This window comes from Sminthopsis crassicaudata, chromosome 5 (assembly GCF_048593235.1).
Source record: "Sminthopsis crassicaudata isolate SCR6 chromosome 5, ASM4859323v1, whole genome shotgun sequence".
Taxonomy (NCBI): domain Eukaryota; kingdom Metazoa; phylum Chordata; class Mammalia; order Dasyuromorphia; family Dasyuridae; genus Sminthopsis; species Sminthopsis crassicaudata.
This window is the reverse complement of record NC_133621.1, coordinates 101,847,247-101,864,872: the sequence shown is the minus strand read 5'-3', so window position 1 is coordinate 101,864,872 and position 17,626 is coordinate 101,847,247. Positions and strand designations below refer to the sequence as shown.

Genomic DNA, 17,626 nt, shown 5'->3' with positions numbered 1-17,626 from the left:
GTGATGTGAGACAGGTCAGCAGAGGGATTGGGATAGGATAAGTAGATTTGAGAATCATCAGCATAAAGATAATTTAATATCTAATAGCTTATCCATGTTTTCTTGTCCAATATAAAGAGTTGCTTTATGAGATCATTTTTAGTTCATCTGATATCTCATTGGAAACATCTAAATTGATCAAGGCCTTTTCACATTGAGTTGAAATGCCTTTTATTTGGAACAAGAAACATTTCCATTGGTTAAGATAGCATCATATTTGGACAGAAACAACTACACCCAGAGAAGGAACACTGGGAATTGAATGCAAACTGTTAGCACTACTGTCTTTCTACCCAGATTACTTATACCTTCAGAATACAATTCTTAACGTGCAACAAGAAAATTGGATTTACACACATATATTGTATCTAGGTTAAACTGTAACACATTTAATATGTATGGGATTGCCTGTCATCTAGGGGAGGGAGTAGAGGGAGGGAGGGGAAAATTTAGAAAAATGAATACAAGGGATAATGTTGTAAAAAAAATTTACTCATGCATATGTACTGTCAAAAAATTATAATCATAAAATTAATTAAAAAAAAAGAGAGCATCATTTTATTAATTCTTTAGGAAGGGTGGTATGGTAATTTGATTGATTATCGGATCACTCCCTTTCCCTTTCTCCTGCATATCCTATTAGCAGAGATACTTAATCTGAGATTTTTCTCCCCCAAATTGCTTCTCTTTCTATTTGAGCTCTATTCATTTTATTTATGCTAAAGCTTTTTAATTTTATGTAATTTAAATGATCTATATTATCTTTTGTGGTCACTTCTAACTCTTATTTAAGTATTCTCCCTCTTAACCATGGCTATGTAAGTTTCCTTTTTGTTCTCTAACTTTAAAATCAGATAACTTTATATTTATTGAATCTCTATATGACTATAGCTGTATTACCTCAGGTTAAGCCTTTTCCACTCTTTTGGATCTTAGTTTCCTTAACTAAAAAAATGAGAGGAGTGGATTAGATCACAGGTTCTTAACTTGGGGTCTGTGAAACTATTTTGAGAAAAAATAAGTTTTGATTACTGCATTTCAACATTTCCTTTATAATTTCCTTTATAATCCTATAGATTTTTTATTTTATTTTATGCACTTAAAGACATTCTTCTGAGAGAAAATCATCATAAGTTCTTCCAGATTGTCAAAAAATTTTCCTTGGCACTAAAAAGTTAAGGACCCTGAATAACATAATTGACAAGATTTCTTTCAGCTCCAGATCCTATGAACTGTGGAAAAGAGAATCGAAGAAGAATAAAGGTTGATAAGCAATATTAGAAAGACATGAAATTTCTGGATTTTTTGTCTGTTTTGTTTTTTAAGCACAGTTCTGATATACTGAAAGGAATATTGAATGAGAAATGGGAGACTTGGGTCCTGGCCTTAGTTCTATAATTTCTCTCTGTGAATCTGGAAGATTTATGTGTATTCTTTGAATTTCAGTTTTTTCATTTGTAAATAAGCATAATTATATTTTTATCAATTACTTTGAAACCAACAGTATTTAGAGAACAGTCTCTGTTCTAGGTTTAGAGTCTAGTGCTCTTCCTTATTCCCACCTTTGCTGATTCCTTCTGGCCCCCTGGGTCTTGTCTGTGTGCCTGGGTATGTCATCCCTGCCTTATCTGATCTCCCTGTGCTTCAACACTTTGCCTGCTTAGATGTAGCCAGATCTGTTTGATTGAGCTGCCAGTTTCTAACTCCTTGTGGTCTTCTTTGTTTTCTTGGTATCCCCACTTCCATGTGGCAACAAACTTTCAGCAGTGTTCTCTAGCTTCCTTATTATTGCTTTTCTCACTTACTCATAACACAGCCTATTTCTTTCTATTCCTTCAAATACAGTCAAAAATATTTCATCATCTTGTGATGGAGAGAGCCATCTATACCCAGAGAACTATGGGAACTGAGGGTGGACCACAGCATAGCATTTTCGGTTTTTTTGTTGTTGTTTGCTTGCATTTTGTTTTCTTTCTCATTTTTTTCCTTTTTGATCTGATTTTTTTTTTTGCAGCAAGATAATTGTATAAATATTTTTACATATATTGAATTTAACATATATTTAAACATGTTTAATATATATATATATATATATATATTGGATTACTTGCCATCCAGGGAGGGGATGGAGGGAAGGAGGAGAAATTTGGACACAAGGTTTTGTAAGGGTCAATGTTGAAAAATTATCCATACATATGTTTTGAACATAAAAAAGTTAAAAAAAAAAAAGAATGTGTGAACATTTCTATTTAACCTTGCATATTAAATTCATAGAATCATGGACTCTTTTAAGTCAGAAGGGGCTTTAGGTATCTTGAAGTCCACCTTCATCCAACACAAGAATTCCTTTGATAGTATTGGTGACAGGTGATCGTTTCTTATAGAACAATATTCCATAACATTCATGTACATAACTTATTCAGCCATTCTCCAACGGATGGGCATCCATTCAATTTCCAGTTTCTTGCCACTATGAAAAGGGCTGCCACAAATGTTTTTGTACAAGTGGATCCCTTTCCCTCCTTTAAGATCTCTTTGGAATATAATCCCAGTAGAAACACTGCTGGGTCAAAGGGTTTGCACAGTTTAACAACTTTTCGAGCATAATTCCAAATTGCTCTCCAGAATGGTTGGATTCTTTCACAACTCCACCAACAATGCATCAGTGTCCCAGTTTTCCCACATTTCCTCCAACATTCATCATTATCCTTTCCTGTCATTGTAGCCAATATGAGAGGTGTGTAGTGGTACCTCAGAGTCATCTTAATTTGCACTTTTCTAGTCAATAGTGATTTAGAACATTTTTTCATATGACTAGAAATGGTTTTAATTTTTTATCAGAAAATTGTCTGTTCATATCCTTTTGACCATTTATCAATAATCACTTTTATTCTTATAAATATGAGTCAATTCTCTATATATTGATGAGACCTTTATCAGAGCCCTTGGATAAAAAAAAAATTCTCCCCATTTTCTGCTTCCCTTCCAATCTTGTCTGCATTAGTTTTATTTGTACAAAACCTTTTTGATTTAATATAATCAAAATTGTACATTTTGCATTTTATAATGTTCTCTAGTTCTTCTTTGGCCATAAATTCCTTCCTTCTCCACAGACATAGACTATCCCTTGTTCTCCTAATTTGTTATAGTGTTACACTTTATGTCTAAATCATGAACCCATTTCAACCTTATCTTGCTGTACCGTATTAGATGTGGGTCAATGCCTAGTTTCTGTCATACTATTTTCCAATTTTCCCAGCAATTTTTGTCAAATAGTGAGTTCTTATTCCAGAAGCTGGAGTCTTTGAGTTTATCAGATACTAGATTACAATAATCATTGACTATTGTATCTTGTGAACCTAACCTATTCCAACTGATCGACTGCTCTATATCTTAGCCAGCACCAAATGGTTTTGATGATTGCTGCTTTATATTACATTTTTAAGTCTGGTACAGCTAGACCACCTTTGCTTGCTTTTTTTTTTTTTTCCCATTAATTCCCTTGAAGTTCTTGACCTTTTTGTTCTTCCATATGAATTTTGTTACCTTTTTTTTTTTAATTTTTTTTTTTTTTAGCTCTACAAAGTAATTTTTTGGCAGTTTGATAAAAATGCCTTTCTTCCAGTGAGGCTAAATCTGTACCTGAACAACATTGAACGAGTGTTTTTTTTCTCTCCTACAAATGAAACTCCTTTGTGTATATGACAGGCTTTCTTGCAGATAAATATCAAGGCTCCTATGAGCTTCTCCTTCACAAAGGCAATAATTGTGACCTATTTACCCCAGGCACATGTGTTTTGAGTTATTTTTCTGTTGTTGGGGATAGATTTGTATTGCTTCATTGTACATCCTCTCTTCTGAACTTTCTATAATAAATGGCATGGGTATGTCCACATATACACCTACATGTATACTACTGGGGTAGAAAATGGCAGCAGTGGGACATGATGGCCATGATATTGATGAGAGTAATAGCTCACACTTAAATAGCACATTAAGGTTTGCAGGATGATTAATGCATTTAACTCATCTGATAACCCTGGGAGGTGGGGGCTGTCACTATTCTTTTTGAAGATGAGGAAAATAAGGTAAAAAGAACTGATTTGCCCAGGGACACAAGTCTCTGAAGTAGGATTCCAGCTCAGTCCTTCCTGACTCCAAGGCCTGCCTTCTGCCAGCACTGTGCTACCCAGTTATCAGGGAGTCATGACGCTGAGTCCAGCTAAATTGAAGTCTATACAGCTCTGGGCAGCCAAGTGATCAAGTCCCAGATGATCAACTGAGGCAGATAAAGTGCACGAAGGCAAGCAGAGTCTTGGAAGTCAAAGTCAGCAAGAAGAGAACTCGAGATCCAGGCCAAACTCAAATTGCAGTACAAAGGCCATTTGCAATCTGTCCAGTTTTGTGCTGCTTTAGCGTGGACAGCCCTAGCTGCAAGTGACCTCTTCAGGGTTGAGGCAGGTTGGAAGGCCCCAGATTACTTCATATGACTGGGTGGGGTTCAGAATAGAAAGCAGATTTAATTGGTATTAATAAGATTCATAAGAGTGAGCAAGTCTGAGCTGGTTTGTTTCATGTTCCTTACCCACACTGGCACTTTTCCATCTCTTCTCATTTCTGGAATTACCTCCCTCCCTCCCCACTTATTTTATCAAAATCTAGGGATCTTTCAAGACTCTGCTTAAAACTCACCTCCACTGAAATAAAACCCAGTTTCTCAATCAAGAAAGACTCCTTTGAAGACCCCCTGACCACCTTAGCCCAAGGACCTCTCCCAGAATCCTGATTCCTGTAACATTCTGAGTACTTTTTTGGTACGCATTTTCTGAATACTTATTTGTCACTAGTCACACACCAACCTGTGTATATGAAATTGGACATGGCTTCAAAAAATTAACTACTTAAGCATAGACTGGGAGCTGTGAGTGGGCTGCAATTTATGATGATGAGATTGAAGAGAGCAATTGGAACCAAATGTTGGAGTTTGGTCATGTGAATGCATGACAAATTCACAATGGCCTTTATCCCTTTATCAAAAGTGAGGTTTATTTATGAGAAGAGGATACAGAAAAAATGAAGAGGTAAAATCGATACCAGGGGTAGTAAATATGAATAGGTTTGGGAGAGCCTATAGTTAGAAAGGAGAGGGTTTCTCCCACCCCACCCCCATTATTACCTTCTCAAAAATCTGTCACATATTCATTACCTTTAAAGTTACACTAATGTACTTGTTTTCTGTTTATATTCATTATCACCATATCCTCTTCTTTCCCTGCACATCAAAAACAGCTAATTTGTACTTAGTGCCCTTACTGTGTAATAATGTGAGGTATAGTTTTCCACATTTATGCCCTACCTAGTCCATAGACAGCAAATAAGGAAAGGGACATTTATTTATTTATTATTATTATATTTTTTTAGTAGGAAGTTTTTTTTTCTTTTTTAATTAATTTTATAATTATACATTTTTTGACAGTATATATGCATGAGTAATTTTTTTTAAAACAACATTATCCCTTGTATTCATTTTTCCAAATTATCCCCCCCTCCCTTCACTCCCTCCCCTAGATGACAGGCAATCCCATACATTTTACATGTGTTGCAGTGTAACCTAGATACAATATATGTGTGTAAATCCAATTTTCTTGTTGCACATTAAGAATTGGATTCCAAAGGTATAAGTAACCTGGGTAGATAGACAGTAGTGCTAACAATTTACATTCACTTCCCAGTGTTCCTTCTCTGGGTGTAGCTGTTTCTGTCCATCATTGATCAACTGGAAGTGAGTTGGATCTTCTTTATGTTGAAGATTTCCACTTCCATCAGAATACATCCTCATACAGTATTGTTGTTGAAGTGTACAGCGATCTTCTGGTTCTGCTCTAACAATTAACAATGGAAAAGACAAGTTCCCTGAGTGGAACTCACAATTAACCTGGAGAAGAGGAATATTCCATGAGGTGAGAGAAGGCCATTGACTAACAAGCTATATTCTAAAAAGGATTTAGCATCCTAAGAGTTAGCTATAACAAGAAGAAAGACACTATGAGATTTGGGAGTAGGGGGTGGGAAGAAGACACTATGTGATGGGCTAATCCAAAAGGGATTCCACAAAGATGGCAGAGGTCATAGGAAGATTTATGGGGGAAATTTAACTTCAGGGGTTTGACAGAACTTGGCTTTCTATTGTTTACTGTAAGGTTGGATACTCTCCACAGGGGGTGGTACTGTAAGACTGAGCTGATTCCCATCAGGGACCCTCCCTGATAGTCTTAGGGAGTAATCTTATCAGTACTTCAGGCTTTCTCTACTAACCCCACCTCGTTTCCCAGGAACTTATCACAGTGACAAAAGACCTTGGAACTTTGGTGAACTAAATAAGCCAATAATGTTGTGACAAGGCAAGAAAAAAATTCATGAAACCTTATGCTCCATTAGATTAAAAATCATGTTTACAGTAAGGGAGGTAATACTTTATTCTGCTCTGCTTAGATCTCATATGAAATACAACATTTTTTCCTTTCAAATTTTCTTTTTTTGTGTGTCTTTATTTATTTATTTAGTATTTTTTCCTAGTCACATTTAAGACATTTAAAAAATATATATATTTTTTAAACTTTTGAGTTCAAGATTTTTTCCTTTATCTCCACCGCCAATCCTTGTTAAGAAACCACATGTGAAGTCATACAAAACATTTCCATAAAAGTCATGTTGTGAAAGAAAACAGATCTCCCACCCCAAGAGAAAAAAACAACAAAATAAGCCTCAAAAAAAATAAAAAAAGTTAAAGAGAGAGAGAGAAAGCTTCAATCTATTTTCAGGAACAATCGGTGATATGGGTATGGATAGAATTTTTCATTCTAAGTACCTCACAGAGTCGTTGTGGATGATTGTACTACTGAGAATAGCAAAGTCATTCATAGCTGGTCATCCCAGAACATTGCTATTACTTTTATACAGTATACTCCACTTTGCTGGAGTTCATGCAAGGCTTTTTCCAGGGCTTTTTTTTTTTTTTTTTCTCTCCTGAGAGCATCCTACGAATCATTTCCCATAGAACAATAATATTCCATGACAATCACATACCACAATTTTATTTGGCCAATCCCCAATTGATGGGCATACCCTCAATGTCTAATTTGTTTGCCCTGAGAAGAGAGCTGCTACAAATATTTTTGTACATATAAATCCTTCTCCTTTTTTTTTTTTTCAATCTCTCTTTTTTTCCTGAGGCTGGGTTAAGTGACTTGCCCAGGGTCACACAGCTAGGAAGTGTTAAGCATCTGAGATCAGATTTGAACTCAGGTCCTCCTGAATTCAGGGCTAGTGCTTTATCCACTGCACCACCTAGCTGCCCTTTTTTCAATCTCTTTAAAGGTTTAGTATTATTAGGTCAAAAGATATGCATGAATTTATAGCTCTTTGGGCATAGATCATATTTTTTGATCATTTATCAATTGGGACATGACTCTTATTTTTTTACAAATTTGACTCAGTTCCCTCTATGTTTGAGAAATGAAGCCTTATCAGGGAAACCTGCTTCAAAATTCTTTTTACAATTACATTTACTAACTCTATTTCTCCCCATTTATCCTATTTTCTATACCCTTTCCCTCCTCAAAAGTGTTTTGCTACTGACCACTCCCTCCCCCAATATGTCCTCTCTTTTATCACCTTCTCCCCTTACACATCCCATTTCTCTACTATTTTCCTTCAGGGTTAGATAGATTTCTCTACCTATATTGAGTGTCTATGTTATTTTCTTTTTGAGTCAATTCTGTATAGATTTTTGTATTTGCCTTTCTATGTACATTTATTTTCTCCCAGTAGAATATAAGCTTCTAGAAGGTAAGGGTTGCTAGCTCATCTGATTTTTGTTCTATTATTTTATTTGTTTGTTTCTCCAAGGCCCAACATCATCCCTGGTACATAGTAAATGCTTTAAAATAAAACATAATAAAAGAAAAACTATCTTGTTGTTGTGGTTTGTTTGAATTTCATTTTCTTTCTCATTTTTGTTTCCTGTTTGATCTGATTTTTCTTATGCAGCAAGATAATTGTATAAATATATGTGCCTATATTGCATTTAACATATGTTTTTACCATGTTTAACATATATTGGATTACTTGCCATCTAGGGGAGTTGGGGGGAAGGGAGGGAAAATGGAACACAAGCTTTTTCAAGGGTCGATGTTGAAAAATCATCCTTGTATTTTTTGAAAATAAGAAACTTCAATTAAAAAAAAAGAATGATGATTAAATTTTAAAATGTGTCCTTTCCACTCTATTATGAAACATTTGCCAGCACAAATCATTGCTTTCAATTCTAGAAAGTGAGGTGTGAATAATCAAGAATTACTGTTTTGAAAATAAATGTACCAGCTTGTATACTGAAATTGTTCCTTTAAAGTAGTCTCATGGCAAAAGTTATATTTGTTCTTTTTGAGGCAATCAGATTTAAGTGACTTGCCCAGGATCACATAGCTAGTGTCTGAGGTTGGATTTGAACTCAGGTCCTTCTGGTCCTTTATCCACTACATCTTATCTGCCCTTGTACTTGTTCTAATGACAGTCTTTTTTTTTTTTTTTTTTTTTTTTAAGTTTTATTGATATGTTTCAGTTCTGCATTACAATACAAACTCTATGAGAGTTCTTTTATAAGAAAATTAAACAAATAAAGCTAGTAATACAGTGACTTCATCTGAAAGTGCATATAACATTCCATAATTCTTTATCTGTAGAATCTCTTAAAAAAAAAACATACTGGAAATCGATTTCTCTCCTCACCCCATTAAAAAAAGAGAAGAGAAAATCCTAAAGAAATAATAATGAAGCACACTGCCTGCAGAGAAAGAACTGATGATGAATATAGACTGAAGCATGCTGTTTTTTACTTTCTTTTTTCCCTTTTACTCAAGTCTTTTGGTACAAAATGGCTAATATGGAAATGTTTTACATAATTGCACATGTATAACCTATATCAATAAGATACAGTCTCAAGGAGGGAGCAAAGGAGGCAAAGAATTTGGAATGTGAAAAATAAAAAAAACAAATATTGATGTTATACTATAAATTGTTCTTTTGTTTTTTCTTAAATCTGCATTAGTTATTATGTTTTGAAATAATTTATTTCCTTATTTCTTACAGGACAGTAGTATTCCTTCATATTCATATACCACTACTCATTCAGTGATTACTCAATTGATGGGCATCTTTAGTTTTTATTATTTTGTTTTTTTACTCTCACAAGAAGAGCAGCTATAAATATTTGTATATGTCCATATAGGAGCTTTTCTCTAGTTTTTTATCTTTTTTGAGGTATTGACTTAGAAATGGTATAGTTTAGCAAAGGTGCAAGCTATTTAGAATCCTTTTGGATATAATTCTTGTTTTGTTTTGCTTTTTCAAGGCAATTGGGGTTAAGTAACTTGGCCAGGAGTGCATGTTTATGCTGGATTTGAACTCAGGTCTTTCTGACTTCAGGGTAGGTCCTCTACTGTGTCATCTAATTGTCCCCTCCACCTCTTTTTTATTTTATAAATATATAATTCTTCATTGCTTTTGATAATGATTATATAACCCCATTACATCATTTTGTCTATTTTATCACAGCTCTCTAATATATATTCCTTTTTCTTCTTCTTCTTCTTCTTTTTTTTTAATCATCTTTGCCAATCTGATGGGTGCTAGGTAGAGTCTCAGAAATGCTTTAATTTTCATTTCTCTAATTAGCAGTCATTTGGAGATTTTTTTCCAAAGGGATATAGATGGCCTGGGTCTCCTCCCTTGAAAGCTGCTTGTTTATATCTTTGGACCATTTATCAATTAGGGAATAGTTCCTATCCTTATAAATTTGTATCATTTTCTTATATATCTTAGAAATTAGACTTTTATCAGAGAAACTTGCTGCAATGATTTCCCCCCAGATAACCACTTCCTTTTGAATCTTAGCTTTATTGGATTTGTTTGTGCAAATCCTTCTTAATTGTATGCCGTCAAAATTATCTACTTTGTCTTCTGTGATCTTCTTTATCCCTTGTTTCCTCATAAACTTTTCTTCTATCTATAGTTCTGACAGGAATTTTTTTCTGTGTCTCTATGATGACGCTGTTATGCAGAATATTTCTAGATTTCCTCTTTTGGAAATGCTTGTATAATCGCTTCATCCATAGCAAAATGTCTCCCGACTTTATAACCATGCCCTGTGTTTGCAGATTGAGTTTCTCCCTTGTTTTATTCAGCAGGCTTGTTTGCCTTTCATTATTATTGACTTCTGGATATTTTCAAAAATTAAAACCATCCGTGAGAGAAAAAAAGAGTCGCCCATTAGAGCTGATTGCCTTCCACCTTTGGAAGCTTATTTGGCCGTCTGGATTGTGGTGAAGGATAGAGAAAATAGCACTTCCTACACGTAGATTCAGGACAGGTAGGTGGGACACAGTGCATCCAGCATGAGTTAAAATCCCATTAGCTATGAGACCCTGAGCAGATCACTTCACCCTTTCTACCTCAGTTTCCTCATTTGTAAAATGAGCATAAGGAAATGGCAGACCCCTTTTGCCAAGAAAACTCCCGATAGAGTCACAGAATTGGACTGTAACACGGAGTGTGGACTGAACAACCATCACATGCTTCGAGTCCCTATTTTGGGTAGAGTAGGAGTTGGTCAGATAATTTTTGGCTGATTCATCAAGCTCAAGATTTTAGTCTTCTTAATTGTAACAAGATGTTCGGCCAGCTCACATAAGTACAGGAACCTAGAGGGATGGGTCAGCCTCTTCTCATCCTTTCTCTTAAAAACACCCCGTCTACCAGTTGCCCAAGGGGTTGAGAGCTGCTTTTAGGTAGGGACTCTTGGGATCACTATCCCTTGGTCCTCTAGCCCTATCCCCCATTTTTCTTTGGTTCCTATCCCCAACCTCAATAGCAGATTAGAATAGAGAGTCTCCACAATAGTTTTCCAATATCATCAGGACATAGTTCTGCTCCAAGGTGCCTATTACAAGACATATTTCATATGTTTTAATTAATGATTATTGATAAGAGTAAAATCTATTCTTCCTAACCTTTCCAAGTAATAAAAAAAAAGTCTTGTTTAGCTGTCTTTGGAATAACTTGTGGACATCAAGTGCTTTTATCCCTACCCGCTGATGGTTACCCTACAGGAAGCTTGTACATGCTGAATAGGAAATGGATATTTCTGTTCTTAACATCTGTATGAAAGTCAAAAAGAACCGGATTCCTTTGGGACAAATATTGACTTAGAAAACCACAAACTAACATTATTTATGTTGTGTTGTATTTTTATTTTATTAAACATTTCCCAATTACATTTTAGTCTAGTTGTGGCCATATTCAGGGATTTTGTGGGAATGCAGCAGAGGTCAGCCCTCTGGTCTGCATTAGATATCTGTGTGGCTCAGTCCTAAAATGCACCACGCTTGTCTGATGCATCCCTTCTGGTTTACAGCCAGGGCATTTGGTAAGCTGCCTTTTGGGATGGGCAATTTTTTTTTTTCCTGGAAGCGCTGTGCAAGTCTTGAGCCTCCCAATGCAACTGTTTTGATTCCAAAACAGGTCTGGTTCTGTTTTGAAAGAGTCTGAAGGTACTCAGACAGTCATAGCTTTAGACTGTGATTCATTTTACTTGTAGACTCTCTAGCTTTCTCTAAGGCTCAGTTCTTAGAGAAAACTTTCTTGATAATTTCTCAACCCCACTGCCCCTCGTGCCAGTTATTCTCCTTCCCCAAACTCCTTTGTAGAATTTGTATTTGCTTACTTGTGTGTTATTTTCTCCAAATAGAATATAAGAAATAATCTGAACCTTCCCCCTTCATCCTCCCCATTCACCAAGGAGGATGTTCAGTCTAAGACTTTGACTATAAATGGGGCAGAAGTAGGGCTATGGCAGTGCTAAACTTCTCTAACATCTGTGTAAGTAGGTCTTACCATAGGATATTAAAGGGCTCTTTCTACCAGCTCCATTGTCATTATCTGCCTCCTTGAGGTAATCTGCATGGTGCTGGTGCTCACTGCCAGGAGCATAAGGGGAGTTTAAAGGAATTTCCCAACATCAATAACTGTCCAAGGAACTCAGGGGAGTTCCTGTTGAGGAGGATGGTGGACGTGGTTGGTTACCCAAAATGATTTTGACTTTAGGAAATTTTTTGGGTGTCAGCATGGACCTGACTTAGAAAAAGTGGGTGAAAATGTGATTAATCCGCTAAGTTGGTGAGTACCCATTGTCCCAGTTTGTTGTAGCAGCCAGTCACTTCTTCAGCTTCATGGAGCAGCAGCAAACAGCGGCTTTGGAGGAGAGGAATAGCAGCTGTGAAGGCTGAAGAGAATAGTAAGTTCTAGCTGGATGCTGGGAGATGAAGGTCTGAGACGTGTTCTAGATAAGCGGCCTACGGTTGTGATTTGTGCAGGGAGCATCTCGCCTCCCTCCAGCAGGATGGGACTCTATAGCAGATTGAGGTCCTTTCATAAAGGGAGGTTTTCCTTTTAAGAGTGCTTTGCGATTCTGACTTAATACAAGTTTTGTTATTTGACCTACAGCTTTGAGAGGATGGATTGGATGGAGACTCAAGCCAGATATGCATAATCATGATAGTTAGACGTATCACATACTAAATGTGGGGAAGCAAAAGTTGGCTAGGCCGCGTGCTGTAACTCACCTTGGGACAGAGGTGACTCTGGTTCTCGGAGGCTGTGTTACCAGATTATAAAGTGTGGGAGGTTCCACCAAAGCAGAGACCCTGCGACACTTCCCTAAGGGCTTATGACCACTTCGGTTGCACTGTGATAAAGGTTTTTAGACACAACGGCTCATGGATGCTGTCTGCAGAGTTCTCATCTATGCCAGGGATGAGAGCCCTCCCACTAATAAAATCATCCATCCTCCAGGTATCTAAGTATCAATACTGTGCTATGACCGGGGTGTGGCCCAGTGCTCTCAACAGATTTCAGGCAGCATCAGAAGGCTAAATTTGGGCCTTCAAGCTAATTTCACATAAAGTCCCCTCCTTTAATGTTGAAAGTAGAAGTTTGCCGTGGAGTTCTTCTCTTGACACTTTCTACCCTGCTGAAAATCAGAGACATGCTTGAGTGGTTATTATTATATCCTTAAAAACTAAAGGGATCTACAAAAGGGCCATCGTTGGCGTATCTATTCTGAAAATCAGGAATGAAGTATGTGTCATAATTCACTGGGACCACTAGGTGATAACATCGATAGGCCTGGATTAAACTGAGGGGCCAGCCCCATTGCAAGAAATAAAATTCTTATTACCCATTTATGCCTCTCACCTGCTTAAAGATGGGAATAGCTTTTAATTCTATTTCAACATGGGTTCATAGGATCATAAAATTAAAGCTGGAAGGAAGTTTAGGGACCATTGAATCCAAATATCTCATTTGACAGATGAGGAAACTGAGGCACAAAGATAAATTGCTTACCCAAGATCATTAAGTTAATATCTATCTCTCTCTCTATCTATCCATCTCTCTCTCTATCTATCAATCAATCTGTGTCTGTCTAAATCTATGCTGAAAGATGTGAACCCAAGTCTTCTGGCTTTTAAGTCCAGCGCCCAATCCACTGTAACACGGTGCCTCTAAAGACTCACACCATCTCACAATATTGCTCTGAAGGGCGTCAGGGGCTCAATAAGGATTTTATATCGCCTACTTTTCATCCCCCTTGACTATCTTTACCACTGAATATCCCTCCTTTCCTATCACATTGTCCCATCTAGAGAAACATCCTTTGAACCCCTGTCCAACCCCTTTAATGTCCTTTTAGAGGTACCACGGTATAATCGAATGTCCCTTCATTTCAGAGCTAAGGAAACTGGGTCTGAATTTAGCTCTGAACATGAACTCCCTGTGTGGCCTTGGTGCTCTGGTGCCATGGAAGGCCCAGTGGATTTGTAGAGAAGACCAACCTTGGTTTGAATCCTGGGTCTGTCATTTACTATTTGTGTGGCCTTGGGCAAGTACTTTCATCTCAAAGGACCAGAATCCTTGTAATGACAGAGCTGGAGGAAATAAATGATCTCTAAGGTCCTTTCCTTTATAAATTCTGCTGACAATGACAGTCTGAATAGCAGAGAACCCGTCAAGCGGGACAATCCCGCACCAACTGTTGCTCTGGGATATGGAGAGGAAAGCCCGTGGCACCTGGCAAGGGCCATATACGTGGGCACTGAATAATCACCCCCTCCCATCAGCCGGCATCTTTTCATCAGCTCTGGAAGCTGTAAGTAATGGGGGTGTTAACAGCTAAAGATTTGTTCCTAACCTCAGAAGAAAGGAAAAAGAAAACCCATATTTTTTTCCTTTTTTTAATATCTAAGATATATATGTATAAAAAAATCCACTTGAATGTCAGTGACGTGCTGGATCCCAAGGTCCTTTTCCAGTGCAGGGACGGAAGAAGCCAGGGCTGGCTAGGTTATGTCCCTCTCTCTTGCTTTGAGAGAGATTTCATCTGGGACCTGGGACATGTTCCATTTCTCCCACGATTTCACCCCCTTCAGAAGAGCCCACAGGGATAGTTTTCAAAACACATAGTGGCACAGGTGAGATTCTCTCTCTTTTTCTTTTCTTTTTTTTTTTTTGGCTGAGTCATAAAGTCATTTGATAGCTGTGTCAAGGCTTATTTCTTGTGGAGAAACTTCATTTTATTTCCTGTAAAGAGAAAATAAGGCAACACTGAATCATCCACAGAAAAGAGTTGACTGACAATCATTTCTTGTTTCCCAATCCCTCTAACTGCCATCAAATGGGCCCTATGGAGCAGGCTTTCGAGTTCTGGGCTCCTCAGTCAATATAAATCTATTTATTGATTATCAAGCACTTACTATGTTCCAGGCACAAATAGCATCTCATTTGATCCTTACAATAATCCTAGGAGGCAAATGTTGTTACTATTATCTCCATTTTACAGTTGAGGAAACTGAGGTAGACAGAAATTAAGTGACTTGCATCTTGGATTCTGTATTTCAATTCAGGTTTTCCTGAATGCAGGCCTGGCACTCTGTCCGCTTGCCACCTAGCTTCCCCTAGATTAAAACGACATCTTTGTGCTCTCATGGAGTACAAACAGGATTTTAAGGTATCCAAATGAATGTAGCTCCCGAGTTTACCATCTGTCTCCCCACAAGGGAGTTTCTCTCCCCTTCCTTTCACAAGTCCTCTTCCCCTGTTTCTCTGGTAGATGACTCAGACCTGAAGAACTGTCAGCAGACTGCTCCCGAAATACTGACAAAAGGGGCATTCAGTGGATGCCATCCCTAAGGAATGAAAGGCACTAGAAATTCCAAGGATACAGTTAAGTTCTAAACCCTGGAAATTTCCACGGCATTTTCTCTTGCATTAGGCAGAACAGTTTGGTATTTCTTTTGAAAAAAACTTTTATTGAAACTTTTTATTTCTAAGACATATGCAAAGACAATTTTTTATGATTCGGTCCTTGCAAAACCTTGTGTTCCAATTTCCCCCATTTCTCCCACCTATTCCCCTAGATAACAAGTAATCCAATATATGTTAACATATATGTAAATCCAATATAGGCATATGTATTTATACAATTATCTTGTTGTACAAGAAAAATCAGATCAAAAAGAAAAAAAATGAGAAAAAACATAATTTAAGCAAATAACAACAAAAATAATGAAAATGCTATATTTTGATCCACACTCAGTTCTCACAGTTCTCTCTCTGGATACAGATGGCTCTCTTCATCACAAGACATTGGAACTGGCCTGAATCATTGTTAAAGAGAGCCACGTCGATCAGAATTGATCCTCATGTAGTCGTCTTATTGCCGTGTACAATGCTCTCCTGGTTCTGCTCATTTCACTTAACATCAGTTCATGTAAGAACAGTTTGATATTTCAACTCATTGTCTCTCTATATAGGTCCCTTGTTTTTGACACATATTCCCTTGGTGGGACATGTGTACACTCCGCCTAATTATTTTTGGTGTTACTTTATCTCTTTTTTTTTTTAGCGAGTTAAACATATACTAAACCTTTTGGTATACCTTGGACATAATAAAGAAACTGCAGCTCTCTAATATATCTATGTGCATGTATTTATATGTGTATGTATTTATGTCTGTATGTACACATATATATACATATACATAAAAATATATATGTGCATGTTTTTACTTTCTAGTACATTTTAAATCATCTTCCCTTGCTGATTAACCTTCTCTCTCATCATGTCCATCTTTCCACTGGCTCCCTCCCTCCTTTTTAGGTCGTATCTATGGAGACAATTAGCAATAAGCACAAAATTTACCAGGTGCAAAACCTATGACATAGCAGAAAAAATACTAGACTTGGAGTTATGAGTCCCAGGTTTGAATCTTGGTTTTCTATATTTACTAGTATGAGCAAATCACTTAATCGTTTATTCATCAGTAAAATGGATACAAAAGTTCTTTCACTACTTTCAACATAGGGTTGTTATGAGGAAATCTCTTTGTGAACTCCATGGAAGTGCTATAGAAATGTGATTCACTACTACTAACTTTTTTTTTTCCCAAATGGCTTAGTACACAAGGATTTAGTTTAACAAATAAGTTTGTGACAAAAAGAAAAGGTAAGATTATATCAACAAGGAACATTTCAAGGCATAAATTGTCCAGAGGGATGAAAACTCCAAATCTAGATCTAAGCTGTTAGGGATTAGTGGGAGCTAGCCAAGTAGGATTCTTCAGTAAAAAATTTCAAAGAAAAAATTTAGCAAGGGGAAAAGGTGGCCCCCTATTCCTTACCTAGTCCTTTTAAAAACTTATTGACACCACTTTGTTCACCACTGGGGAGTGTCTCCAGGTACTCCTGTGCTCGGATCTCAAACAGACCTGTTGGAAACAGAAATAAGCCTTTTTAGTTGTCTTCCAGACACTTCTAAATGCCTAATTTTATTTTATTTTTTTTAAATAAATTTTTATTAATGTATTTTGTTTTTATATCACCACAATTTTCTCTAATATTCCTTCTCACCTCTCCCACCCACAGAACCACCCTACCAAAGAAATGGTATTTTTTTTAGACAGAAAAAGAAGGAAAAAAAATCAGCATAACTGATTGATATAGCAAAAAAGTCTGAAAATATGTGCATTGTAAAACAGTTGTGGACTTCATCCCTCTGCAAAGAGGTGGGGGTAATTCTATTCTTATTCAATTTTTAATTGATATCTTTTGATTTTACATTACCTTAATTTTCCAATACATTCCTCCTCCCTTCCTCACCCAGCAAGTCATCCTTTTATAACAAAGAATAAAAAACAAAGGGAAAAAGAAAAACAAAACTAACCAATATATCAATCAAGTCTGGCGGTATATGAAGTATTCCACATCCATAGACCTTCCCACCCCCCATCTTTGTAAAGAAGGGAGGGGGAAGTTCATTCTCATATTTCTTCTTTGGAGCCCATGTCACAGCTAAATAATTTAAAATTTCATTTTATACATTTAACCTAATTTTCTCATTTGGGCACATTTATCCTTTCAGAGATATTCTATTCCCATTTTTGGGTGATCATCAATATGCCGTAACTACCATTTTAGCA

At 36.8% G+C, this 17,626-nt stretch overlaps 1 protein-coding gene across 1 annotated transcript in view; it reads right to left on the bottom strand.

Annotated features, from left to right (window-relative positions):
• Positions 1-14,613: 14,613 nt before the first annotated feature.
• DENND2A (DENN domain containing 2A) overlaps positions 14,614-17,626 on the bottom strand; it is a 104,109-nt gene continuing 101,096 nt past the window's right edge. The window contains 2 exon segments of the mRNA XM_074267740.1: positions 14,614-14,730; positions 16,829-16,915. Of these exon segments, the coding sequence (XP_074123841.1) occupies positions 14,699-14,730; positions 16,829-16,915 (119 nt within the window). The 3' untranslated portion in view covers positions 14,614-14,698.